Consider the following 14,261-nt stretch of genomic DNA (forward strand, 5'->3'; position numbering starts at 1 on the left):
TACAATGACAATGAGAAATAAACTTGGACACAACAATAGCAATAGTTAAAGCAATTAAACACAATGATATATAAAAATAAAGGACAAATTAATATTACATATTTGGCAGATTGTGTAAATTGTAAACAGAAAACAAAATGAGAGGACCAGAATGAAGTTATAGGTAGTGATATTACAGTATGCCTGGGGGGACTTATTGCACATAGTAAGGAGGAAGGGTATGGTGAGTGCAATATCCTTTCAGCAATGATACCCTTGAACTCAACTCAAATGCAGAATTTGAATCACATTCAGATACATTACCTTAGGCAGTGAATATTTTGGCAATTTGATCTGTGCGAATGGTTCTCTTTTGTAAGACACATAATAGGTTGCTCTCCCATTTGTGGTCACCTGAAAAATAGAAAAAAAGGTGTATCACACACAATTCATGCAACATGTACCACTCCATGAGTTCAGGTGATAATTAGTTCAAAGTATACCTGCAATCTTCACATATCGAACCAAACATTAAAATAAGATGTAAACACAACACCAATTCCCTGATATCTGTTTCCAGCCTCCTAGCAATACTGCATTACACCAAATCACCGATGTAATGGTCCGTTCTTAGGGTAGAAAGCGGGTGGGGGTATTGTGTTTCTGCATTTTTACCGGATCTATATGTATATTGCATGTGGTCATGTTCTGAACCAAAATGAAAAGTTAAAAACATTGTCAGTCATATCTATCAGCTCATCAAACAGTAGCACAGGTAGGTCATTAAAGAAATGAAAGAAATATTGACATTCAGTAATGTTCACAACAGACTTCACGTGAAGGGATGTAAAATAAAATTAAACAAAATATGCTACATATGCATGACAATTCAAACGAATATTAAATTACATTGGGATGTTATCAGTGAGTAGGTCGGGCATTCAAACACCATTAATTAAGAAATGCGTTTACTTAATCAGCCCAAAAACAAAGCTGACTTACATTTAGGAACGAGGAAAAAAATAGTTTGAGTTAAACTGTTAATTATATCCAAGTCAGAATTTTAGAAAAGAGAAATGTGTTTCTACTCAAATTTTCCCAAAAATTCTGAGTGACGTGAAAAATGTAGTGGGCTTTTGCAAAAAAAAGTTCAGATACAAGTGAGTAATTATTGCCATATTGTCAGTTAAAATGATCACTGAACAAAAATACATTTTGAATTCCTAAAACAAATTAATGATTCAATCTTTTTTGTAGAACGCACCAAACCAACATTCCATTTAACTCTTATTTTTCAACTTAAAATTCTTATAGGTAAATTAAAATCCCATGAGCCTTCACACTGTGATACAATTATATTTGACATTTTGCAAAATAGAAGTGCCTGACTATTTTACAGTCATTTGTATATCCGATATTGACATTTCTCTTCTGTTTCAACTTCCACACCTTTATGTCTGCTTAGCTGAAAGGCACGGGCTCAATTCGTCCATTTCTTCATTGGTCTCTAAATCCATGGGGCGTGGGAGTGAATTAACTTGTAAAGTACACATTGCAAATCTATTTCTCCATAGTGCAAACTGCAAGTATATTTCTGCAAGGTTTTTAATCCAATGCCGAAAAGAGAAGATTAAGTCAACACGTAATTTGAGCAAACATGTTTCCTCAACGCATTGTTATATTGTCACAAATATCAACATTTAAAGATGACTTTTTATAAAAATAGATGTAAAATCAATGCCTCTCTCAATGTGCTTGAAATGTCCAACTTCAATCTTTAAAAAATAATCCATTACCTGATTATTTAGGGCTGAGAAGGTACTTTGGGCTCTATACACAAAACTAAATCTATAAGGGGCATAGTCTCAAGGACTTATTGCCGAGTTATCGGCACTTTATCGCAGCCAAAGTGGCGATAAATTCATCGCCCTATTCACAAGCTGGTGCTAACAGCCGATATCACCAGTTTTACTGCGATAGCAGCTGCAAAAAACATTACCACAGATGACACCGGCAACTAACGCTAATGAGATGCAGAGTAGGCATTCCCGTGTGTGAGAAGTTGGCCTGGCATATGCTGTCTCCTAGTTATAGGGACACCTTGCACCAGTCCAATTCGACTCTTATTGATGATAGGTTTAAGACAACCTTTAAAGAAAGCTATCCTAGTGGTAGCTGTGGAGAGCAGCCTTCAGGCTAAGTCTTGAAGGAGTGTTAAGCGTATTGTTTTACCAAAATAACCTCTTGAATAACCAAATGAAAGAGTAGCCCACACAGGTATATATATCTAAAATATATGTATTTATTCTAGACAGAATCCCACAGTCTCTTTATGAAGCTGTGGCAAAGTTACAATATCAAACAAGCATTGATAGACACAATAAATAGCACTATTAACATTGGGCCCCAGGGGAGGACCAAACCATATACTAAAAAAGTGGTATAAGAACCACAACAATTCTACAGGCAATGCCTAGGGCATTCAGGATCGCTGGCCCCTTAAGAATCCACCCCAGGTTATGAGGAAGGGGACCCATGGGCGGCGCGTGCAGTGCAAGTAGCTGCTATCGGGATCTCTATTACAGCCTATGGAGAATGTCGCGGTTGGAAATTAACAGTTTAAAAATACTTCTAGCAGGAGTACAAAGTTAAAACTTTAGACTTAAGCTTTTGAGATGCCCACAACCACGAGAGTACCGAGGTACCACTGTTACCTGCCCCAGGGAAGCCGGGTGCATAGGTCGTTTCTGCTGTCGGGTCGCGGGCTGATTTTCAATGGGAAAATAGTCAAAAGTTCTGCTAGCCAAAAGCGTCGATGATGCCATGAAGATCAAAGATGTGAAGAATGTAGAGAAGAACCTGAAAGCAGAGGGGACAGAGTCTGGGTCACGGCAAAGTGACCAGGAGGCTCAAAGCAAAGAGCCCTTCGATGTCGGGTGCTTCAGGTGGAAAGTGGTGTAGCTTGGATCTGCAGCCACGGGCTCCGGGAGGCTTCAAGGAAGGCCAGCTTCAGGAGGGCGACTGTCCCACGTCGGATGAGGGTCGCTGCGGTGTTAGTGTCCGGATTGGATCCACTAAGCCTTGGCAACCGCAACCCACGAAGAAAAAACAAATCTGCTACAGTGCAGACCCACGAGGTCTGGGAGAGGTCTCCTTCAAGGAGACTGTAGAGCAGGCCTGGAGCAACCAGGGGAACTCTTGTTTTCAAAGATAGACCTCCGCTAGGGCCCACAAGTTGAGAGACAAGGGACCGCGGGAGGCGGCAATTTGGCGTGCGTAAAAGGGCACCCACGGGCCACCGGAGGGGGCTAGGTCGCTGGTCTTTGGCACAATTGCTGTAGAGTGGTTGGCTCATAAACGGGCCAAAGCACAACTTCCCCACTGTTCAGGGTTGTGTGCTATGCAAGAGGTGGCCGGTGTCTCGGGGTATTGGGGATCTCGGAACCCACGCGGTCCACGGTGCCCAAACTTGTTGAGCACACTCACTGGCCTCTGGGATGCGCTTGAAACCCACCTCAAGGTTTCTGGAAGTCGTCGAAGTTCGTGAGAGCAGCAAAGTTCCAACCGGGTCACTTGCAGTGTTTCAGGTGCCTGCCAAGCAGGGGGATAACTCCTTTATCCCAAGGGAGATTTCTTCTGTCAGCTGGGCAGCAGCAAATCGAAGGTCAAGACTGTGAAGTTCAAGATTAATCTGAGGCTCTGGGGCCACGTTATTCACCTTTATCCCCAAGATTAGGGGAGTGTCCAGAGTAGTGTCCACCAATGGTAGGTGAGGCGGGAAAGGGGGGCTACACCCTCTCCCCTTTGTGTGTTTCCCGCCTGGGCGAGGGGCAGGAAGCCCCTGAACCGGCTCCAAGTGGTGTATGCAGAATGAGGCTTCTGCAGCTGCCTACGTGCAACTCTGAAAGGACTTTTGGTGCACCCACCCTGTTCCAATCCACATTATCCTGTCTGGGGAGATGCTAGCACCTCCCTGCCACAGGAGCCCTATTGTCCAGCTGGCGAGGCTGGGGTTTTCCCCAGCAACAGCCAGCCAGGGTCGTGTAGGTGGCAGGTAGTAGCCATTTTGTGAAACTTGTGCACTTTTAAATTGGTGTCTAAATTCTGCCGCTTTTCCCATATCGCCCCTCTAGCAGGGGGGAATCGTACCCTCATACCCATGGCTGGACTGGGGGTATGATTCCTACATGTTTGACACCAAACACGATATGGTTCTGTGTAGCCATTCTCAAGTTATCGCGATATCGCAATAGACTAATAATGCGGTTAAGAGTATATGGTATGGCTACACTACAAACAACCCAGCAATGATTTTACGAAGGTTGCAGAGAGGCCCTACTCATGTAGGGGTCCCCCCTCACACATACCTCAGCACCCTGCCTTGTAGGATTACCAAGGCCTGCTATAGGGGTGACCTATTAGAGTATATGTGTTGTAATGGGGTGGGATATAGGATACCTATATCCCTGTAAGGGGTGCTAGCACCACCTTACCCAGACTACAGTAGTGGTCTGGTGGTGTCAGTTTGTATGGCTGTCCCAGGGTGGCACAATAAGTGCTGCAGCCCTGGTAGGCCTACTGAGGGACCCATGCCCTGGGTACCTAGGGTACCATCTACAAGGAACTATCAGGGCATCCTCAGCATCCAATTAGTTTATACCTAAGGTACTTCACATTAGTTTTAGGGAGAAAGCAGATAGGCTGGGGTCCTGGATAGCAGGATCCCAGCCAGACTAGTCAAAAACCACTCAAATACCAGGCAAAAAGTTGGGGGCAACCATTAGTCAGATTCCACCTTCCTACACCCTGCAAAAAGCCGCAACAACACCACTTCGCAACATTCTCAACAACCAGCCAGATCGGCAATAAGATCACAAAACATGCAAAAAGGCACGTTAGCAGCGGGGATTTAAGACCTGCTCCTACCTGGTGTTAAGTTGGACAACAACCTGCACTATGAAAGAGAGCCCAGCCCACAGCCACACCAGAAGAACAACAGATGCCATGGAGCTACTGATCATGCAGCTTGGACACCCAAGAGGGCCAAAACACCCACCGCTACGACCCTCAGGCCCGCCAACCCCCCCGGAACCTCCGAACCACCCCCAGACTAAGACAGAGGCAGCGCAGATAAAGACAGCGGATCTTCAGAAAACGCACCAGCCTCACAGAATTAACACCAGAGGATGTAATTGCCAACTACAGGCTCAAAAGGACAACCATCCACCGCATCCTGACCATCATTGCCCACAGGCTCACATCACCAACACAGCGGACAACCAACATCGCTCCGCAGACAAAGCTGCTGGCTGTGCTGCACCTGCTGGCCTCTGGTACCTTCCAACCAACAACCGCCAGATTCAGAGGAGTCTCACAAATGCAAAAAAACCAGTTGATGGACAGAATACAGAACAATGTCATACATTCACCCCAGTACAGAGATCTGGGCCTAAATCCATCGTTTTTTTGCTCACCATGCCGTTCCAGTTTGAACCCAGCCATATGCAAATCCGTCTTGACCCAGTGCCTCATGGGAACAGTCCAGCCCGAACTGCCAAGCCAGGTCCTCCCTGGACTGGAAACAAGCATCCTAGGACCGGTTTTGGGGTTTCACCCCTCTTCAGCCAGGATAGCTTGATTCCAGTGGCATGGAGAGCATGGGACCCACGTCTGGGCATACCCTTCCCACTTGGGGTGACAAATGCAAAAACAACAGTTGATGGACAGAATGCATAACAATGTCATACATTCACCCCAGTACAGAGATCTGGGCCTAAATCCATTGTTTTTCTGCTCACCATGCCGTTCCAGTTTGAACCCAGCCATATGCAAATCGGAGGAGTTTCACAGCCAACCCTATCAAAGTTCCTGGATGCCATCATCAGCTTGGTACCCCAACACCTTCACTTCCCCCACCCTGCGCAGGAACAGCTGGAGACTAAGCAAGACTTCTACGCCATAGATGGCTTCCCGCATGTGTTGGGGGCAATCGACTGCACACATGTCCTACTTGTGCCTCCTGCCGACACTGCACACAATTACCGCAACAGAAAGCACACGCATTCCATCAATGTGCAGGCAATAGTGGACCACCGGGGACTCTTCACCAATGTCGTCACCAACTACCCAGGCAGTGTAAATGATTCCTTCATCTTCCGACAGTCCATCATCAACCACCGTTTTAAGGCTGGCACCTACGGAAATGCATTGCTCGTTGATAAGTACCAAATGAACACACCACACACCTCAACTCCACAATCATTCAGCTCACAACTCTAGAAATGCACACGTTACAAACTCACATACAACATGCCCACCTACCAGACACGACAGCATAACTTACTGTGGTAACCTGGGCTAGCCTTGTACATAAGCCATCAACGACATGGCTCCTCAGCCACACAATAGCATATTGTGGGGAGAGGTGGGAACCAGGCATTTGCGAAGGAGGCAAGTGACCCATGAATGAGAATGTACACAATGCCAAGTGTGGCGTGGATGTGCTGGACAGACTGCAGTAGGCAGACCACAGACATATCCATGTGGCATACACTGCTGGTGTTTGGAGTGTAGTGGACAGTGGACGCAACCATGTTACCTCAGCCAGTGGGGAAGATCACTGGAATGTAGCTTGTTACGTCCCCCCCTGTAAGTGTGAGCAGAGTGGGCTGGCCCGGCGTACGCCAGGCTAGCGTAGGGGTATGAATAAAAAGCACATAACTCTGGGCGTGGTTCTCTTCTGGAATGGCCAACGTGTCTGCCAGGGTGGGGCCTCTCACCCTGCCACAAGGCCAATGCCGTGAGCAGTGTTGCCTCTGATCCAGTGCGTCTGCTGCACACCAGGCCACTGGTCTCCAGACCCGTCTTGCCCGCCCCTGCGCACCCAGGCCTCACTGCTCACCTGCCGACACCAGTGTGTGTCAAAGAGGACCCACCACGTGCCGGTGCAAGCTCCAAGCCCAAGGCCCGCGACCTTGGCAGCCTCCTCAGACCATCGCTGGCCTCCGCGACACAGGCCCCCAACATTCCTTTCTTGTTGCTGTACTCCACCGCTTCCTCCGGCCTACACTGCGGTCTAGTAGGTCACACATTTGGAACTGAGTCTTGATATCATGATGGCCGAGTTCATATGTTAATGGGACGCTTGATAACACTGTACTCCCTTCGAGGTGGTCCCACCAACTCTGTGCATAGCATTCCAACGACACTTGTCTGTGGTCCCTTGCTGACTACTGCCTTTGGCCTACACTGTGGTCGACTAGGTCACACATTTGGAACTGAGTCTTGATTTCTTCATGGCAGAGTTCATATGATTGTACGCAAGGAGAGGAGTAAGAGGAAGGGGCGGTTCAGTCTGGAGGAAGAAAGGATCATCCTTACGGAGGTGATTGAACACTACCAACAACTCCTCTTCGTGCCACTAACTCTGTGCATATCAAGCCAATGACACATGGTCGTGGGCCCCTGCTGACCACTGCCTCCAGCCTACACTGCGGTCGAGTAGGTCACACATTTGGAACTGAGCCTTGATTTATTTATTATTTTACAGAACAAGGGAACCCAAAGGAATTAAGACAGGGACCTTGGGCAATTTCATGTTATAGAGAACAGTGGTCCCTATTCAGGAGGAATACAGTGTGATAGATAACCATACACTTAGAATAGAATGTATGTCTTTTGTCCAGCCGGACAAGAATTTATTTTCATAGTATTTTTCAAAAGTAGTATCAAATAAAACATTCAAATGACAAGTGGGCACAGCCGTGACCAACAGAACACAAGACAGAACAATGAACACAGAATTGGCCAAAAGGCAAGCCAAAATGGGTCTGTACAGTTGTTCTCAGTATAGACAGACACAAATTAATCATTTAACACCATTGCACAATGTGTTATAGCTTGAGTCTAGTGCATAGGGTGTTTGGGTGTCGACGACGTTTCGATGCCACATTAAATATAGGGCATCATCTTCAGGACAAACAAATAATGCACTGCTGTCTTGATAATATATCACACCTTTTTTACAATTCTAAGGTGGCAGAGAGTCGACGGTTCATTATAGGCGCAGAAGCGCTCAACATCTGGACTTTGGGGGTTGCTGACACCAGCGGGATCAATTCTGTTTGCTTTATGGCAGAAAGTCCTGTTGGGTGCTGTGTGCCAGCTGTTGGAGAATGCACGATCGCATTACTTCAGTGAGCGCGGGCAGTATCGCCGCATCTGCTTCGGAGTTTCAATGGAGACTGCCGGTGTGCCGAGGCAGAGCTAGTTAAGGGATGCAATTCCAGCTCTAGTGCCACTAACTTTGTCCCCCGAAATTCATGGACACTCTCTGGTTGAACTTTGGTGGCGTCTGAATATATGGCCTGGGGGTTGTCATCATCATGTTTCTGCTTGGTTCTGCCCTCTGCATCATGCCCTGTAAGAACACCTTCCACTGTACCCCCCAAAACTCAGTGCCATTCACCTTCGACATCGACGAGGGCCCTACCTCAGTCCACCACAAGTCACCTTCCTGTGGCGGTGTGCCTGTGCCGGCCACAGTGCATCTGGGTCCACTAACTCTGTGCAGCTCAAGTCATGGACCCTTGCTGTTTGAACTTTGAACATCTGATTGTCTGATCACTGTTGTAGTTGTTGCCAACACCAACCACTCCCTGAGGGCTGGCTTACACTCACCCCACATCCCTCCAGCACAGGCTTCACTGGACATGTGAGCCTGGCAATAAAAGAGGGCGGGCGCACATGCCCGTAGCCAGTTCAACAAACTATCTAAGTGGTTCCGTGTAGTCATTATGTATGCATGAAGGCCCTGGGCCCTACCACATAACATTGTGCTGTGTACAGCGGACACAACCATGTAACCTCAGGCAGTGGGGTAGACCTGGGACATGTAGCTGTGTCGTACCCCCCCGGTAAGCATAAGCAGAGTGGACTGGCGTACGACAGTCCAGCGTAGGGGTGTGGTTCATCAACCTGGGGCTCTGGGCGTGGTTACGTTTTGGCCTTGCCAAGGCAGTAACTAATGCGTGTGTCTCTGTTGTAGTGTCGATGCCACCCATCCCGCAATGGACAATGTTGCAATGTAGCATGACCGCGGAGTGCGGACTCGGCCGAAGGGGTAAATGAGGGAGCGCAAGCCCGCTCGAGGTCCGGGATCATACATGCCAACTGTTGTGTGTGTCGCTATTACCGCAGCATAAGCCAAAGGTCTACCCTCAACCGCATTGCGAGTTTAGCCAGCTATGAACTCTACATCTGTGTCCGCCCTATCCTTACCATAGGCCTACACACACTTGGCTGCCCACCTTCAATGCACAACATCACAGTGTCGTTGTCAGGCTTGTGGCCATGTGCAGACAGGCATGACAATTGTGTGCCGTAGGAGTGCAAGTGATGCAACCGTGCTGCGCACACTAGTAAATAGGCTCGAGGGGAGGGAGGAGCAGCAGTGAGGCTACGTAATACACATTGATGCTGCTCATTTGCTACAAGCAGTACATGTCCAACAGGAATCACTATATCACACATATCACACACCAATGAACCAGTGAGCCTGCCAACACATCATGCAGAACCAACTATTGACTCATGTCTCTCTGCACTGTCACAGGTGACCAAGGATATGCACTCTGCCCTTGTATGAAGACACCCCTCCGAGCCCCAAACACGCAGGCCCAGAGGCAGTACAATGCAGCCCACAATCGCACCAGGGGCATCGTGGAACGCACATTTGGCTTGTTGAAGTCACGTTTCAGGTGCCTGGACATCACAGGTGGAAGGCTCCTGTACAGCCCAGACATCTTGTGCAAGATGATCGTTGCATGTTGTGTGTTGCACAACATATTTGTACACACCAATGCCCCATGGCTACAAGTGCCAGATGCACCGGACAATGATGAGGAAGATGAGGCAGGTGGACCACACCCCACTGCAGCTGCAGCAGGAAAAGCCCGTAGGAACATCACCATTGACAATTTTTTCACATGAGCATGTCACATTGTCACAGTCCTTAGCAATCATGGGACAGTACAAAATGACCACAGGCACAGCATGTGTAAATAAATGCATTCAAACACACATTCCCTGATTGCATGTCACTCCTCTGTACAAGGACATCACTCTGACAAGTGTAAGTGCAACATGTAGTGCTGACAATCTCGGAAATTGAGAATAGGTGTTGGGTGTGTCACCTCTGTACAAGGAGTCTGTTTTTGGTCTCACGTATTCAAAATGCCATTTCTGTGTGTCAAAGATAGTACGGAATCCCACTCATCAGCGTTTCACATGTGTCCCAACTCATTACATATAGGATGTCATTTGTGACCTAAAATTGACAACAGGGCTTCTTTTGGGGGCAGATATGTACCACCATGGTGCAGAGATGCACCCTGTGACTCAAGTCCCACAACTTGAGCAACATGGATGTAAGGGGGAATCACTGCCCCTACATTCGTCCATGCTTTCATACTTGATTAATCAGGGACATGACACATCTGTGTGTATTGGAATGTATTAGTCACGTTCAGTGGAGTGTTTCAGATTATATGCTTGATTGCTGATCGGGCAAAAGCCTTAGTTTTGCTATGTCAGTGGTGGCTACTACCTGTCTTTCATACTTCCTGTGTCAAACCTCCTCCTCAGGCTCCTTCAGACATTCACCTGTCTCCTGATTTAGTTGATGAATCTCCAGCATTTGAGATGCAAGCCCTAATCTATTAAAGATGAGTCAGGTGTCAATTGCTGTATTTGGAAGAAATGAAGGATTATGGGCTTGCTGAAAGAAAACTTGGGAACTAGTGTCTTTTGTTCATGAGCCCCATTTGATTGCTTCATTTCATAGACTATTTCTTAACAAACCCTCACATTTTAGGTAGTGGATACTTCAGGGAATTGTGTCAGGATAACAGGTGGCTCCTTGGCATACCATGCCCTCTTTCAGGCCAACTGTATGTCGAGGAACAGTCAATAATGTCTGGGGTACCGTACTTACAGAAGGTGCTCCAACATCTTGGAGGCAGGACTTTAGAGGCAACAATAAGCATACATTCATCTGAACCAGCAATATGCTCACTTGTGCCTAGCAACACTGTCTGTTTTGAGGCTCTACCACTGACATTAGTATTGAAAACTAGCTCTCATTCTCAGCAACTTTTCTGTGTTTTTCACCACTTCCCGATCCCCTCACATTAGGAGCCTTATTAGTTAGTTACCTCTCTTGAATATACCACAGAGTCAGTCCCTCACCTGTCCAGTGACCCTACTGTAGTTTAACTCTTTCTTGCTCTATACCGACTTCCACCAGCTCTTTCCAGAAGACGAGGTATCTCCTGATGTCTTCCCTTTCACCAGCACAGAGTTCTACTTAGGTCCACCACCCCTACCAAAGATTAATTTTATTTTTTTACCTACATCAATTATTATTACTAATAATATTGCTTGGCTCTGTGCGCTAATTAAGACCTCTCTTAATAGCTTCTGTGCCTAATAGTACCAACGCTGAAGTGCTGTCTTCAGAGCCTTGCTTAAGTGATGACCTTTTACCAGCTGTGTCTTCTTGTTTGGTTATTCCAGTCTGCTAATCCTCAGTTCTCATTCTGTTCCATGTTTATGTTTTATGTTGGTAATTTGCTAATAGCATTTTGCAGGCTCATCTAAGTAGATATAATGACACATTTTATCTACCCACTGACATGGCTGCACATTTTTCTTCTGGAAGCTTTGAACAGTGAAAGAGCTGCTCTTCCAAAAGAAAAAAAGACCCTTACCTAATTCAGGTGGTAGAATTAACACTAAAAATAGGATGTTATCACTTACTTATCCCAGAACATACAGGAAATGCTCTCATAAGTGTGATAATGACTATCACCACTGTCATCAAGCACTGGCATATTTATTTAGTCCGAAGAAAGGAAGCATAAATCCCTAGACTATCAAAAGGAATTATATGTATTTATGTATTGAAGCTACACCATCCCTATGATCGCCTGTGCATAAAAACATAGTCATGTTTCTATCAAAAAACAGAGACACTGAAGTGAGTAGGCACTGTTCCTATTTCTGTGGTGTTTGACTTGGTATCTTTGGCGTGGTTTCTCTTGACTTTTTGCTTCTACCTCCCGTATTTTTGATACTGTGCTGGATTTCGTTTTTGCTGGCTTTGATGCTTTGGGCACTTTCACTGCTGATCAGTGTCAAAGTGCAAGTGCTCCCTGTGTAAATTGTAATTACAATTGGCCCTCCCTGATTGGCATAATTGATGTACTGGTAAGTCCCTAGTAAAGTGCACTGTGTGTGCCAGGGCATGTAAATCAAATGGTACTAGTGGGCCGGCAGCACTGACTGTGCCACCCACATGAGTAACCCTGAAAAGGTATCTCAGACCTGACACTGCAGTTCTATGCTGTCATGTGCACCCACTTGCCAGGGCCTAACCTTCCCTTTTCTCACATGTAAGGCACCCCTATGGTAGGTCCAAGGTGCCCCCATGGGCCGGGTACAGTGTCTGTTAAAGGAAGGACATGTAATGATGTGTGGGACATATCCCGATAGTGAAATACTGCCATTTTAGTTTTTCACTATTGAAAGGCTATCTATCTCATAGGATAGAATGGGAGGTACTTTGGACCATCTTACAAGTATAGCTTACCATTGGGACAAGATAGAGAAGTAAAGTTTAGGCTCTCTGAACTCAGAATTTATTAACACAACTTTTAGTAAAGATGGATTTTAAATTATATGTTTGAAAAGTAGGCATTTTCTAGTTTAATCATTCTGTGAGCCTCTGCCTGGTTGACTGTCTGGTTTTCGAATGGCAGGGGCTAGGGATGTGTTTTTACTGTGGGCAGCCACTGTGGGGGTTGATGTGCACCTGGTCCTTCCTGGGTGACTCTGAGCTGAGCTAAATGGATCTTGGCTTCAATTAGCGTAGTGGGAGGAGATTTCCTTGCACCTCAATAGGGCCTGTCTCCCTTGCACAATGTTGTCTCCACTCCATGTGGTCATACTGCATCAGTGATGGCAGAACTGGTTTGGACTTGGCTCAGAGACCCTTGCACAAAGAGAACAAAGACAACATGGGTTATAAGTAGTAGACCTTAAACCCCAGAACTTTAGATAACCTCTGGACTCAAGAGGAACCTTTGCCAAAAAGAAGAGCTGAAGAGCTGTGAGGAGGGGTAATGCCCCTTTGCTATGTTCTGTTGGAGGTTTGCCTGCAGTTGCTGTTTCTGCCAAGGAAAGGACAAAGACTGGAACTTTGCTGTGAATCTGCTGGAAGAAGATCTCCACGGGCCTGTGGGTGGTGTGGTGGCCTCCTGTCCTGAAGTATCAGGGACACAAAAACTTCACCCCCTGCTCCCTTGTACTCTGCTGTCAGGAGGTACCTAATCCAGTTCTGGGCCTCTGGAGGTTTTTCCTGCTGTTTGAAGCTGGAAGAAACCTGAAGAAATAGCCACATCGCTCTCTTTGCAGCTGATTTTCTTGACACAGCACCGCCGTGCGTGAAGAATCTCCACGCATCGCTACGCCACAGCCGAGACGAAATACCGCCTGCCACGCTTGTAAGAACCAATGCATAGTGGGATCACGGCTGAAGAAACTGATGCAGCGCCGCTTGTCGCTGTCACATCGATCGCTGACACATCCCGGATTTCCTCGCATCGCAACTGTGCTGCCTGTTTTCCCGACACATCACCCGTGGACCAGAACCATCTTGGAGTCAATGCATCACTTCCCCTACCGACAGGTTTTGATGCATCACTTATACTGTATGCAGCAGAACTGTTGCATCGCCTCCCCAAGGTCTTAGTAACTGATGCATACCTTTGTTACTCGATGCTTCCCATCTTTGTGGCTGTTTGGCTTTGTCAATTTTTACACATGTACAGGTATGTTGTGTAGAATAACGCATCCATAGTTTTCTATAGACCCTGTTACTTGAAACCTTTGAAAGTCATATTCTTATTACATGTCTGTTAGATTCTTGTCGTTTTGGTCTTGTTGAGTTTAGATAAAGATACTTTAATTTTCTAAACTGGTGTGTAGTCCATTTGTGGTGTTATCACTGTATTACTGTGTGTTTTGAACACACATACTTTATACATTGCTTTTAGGATAAATCTGTCTGCTCGTGCCAAGCTACCCAGGGGGTAAGCAGGGGTTATCTAAAGTGTGTATCCCTCTTACCCTGACTAGAAGCAAGGGTCCCTATTTGGACAATGGTACCTACCTCTGCCAACTAGAGACCCCCATTTCTAACATGGGGTATCCTGCAATTAAGG

General features: G+C 46.4%; 1 protein-coding gene across 1 annotated transcript in view; it reads right to left on the minus strand.

The window, feature by feature from the left end:
• SORCS3 (sortilin related VPS10 domain containing receptor 3) overlaps window positions 1–14,261 on the minus strand; it is a 2,496,310-nt gene that overhangs the window by 544,579 nt on the left and 1,937,470 nt on the right. Inside the window, exon 8 of the mRNA XM_085603452.1 lies at window positions 304–393. Within this exon, the coding sequence (XP_085459578.1) occupies window positions 304–393 (90 nt within the window). The remainder of the gene's footprint in view (window positions 1–303; window positions 394–14,261) is intronic.

Source organism: Triturus cristatus, chromosome 1_2, assembly GCF_964204655.1.
Source record: "Triturus cristatus chromosome 1_2, aTriCri1.1, whole genome shotgun sequence".
Classification (NCBI taxonomy): domain Eukaryota; kingdom Metazoa; phylum Chordata; class Amphibia; order Caudata; family Salamandridae; genus Triturus; species Triturus cristatus.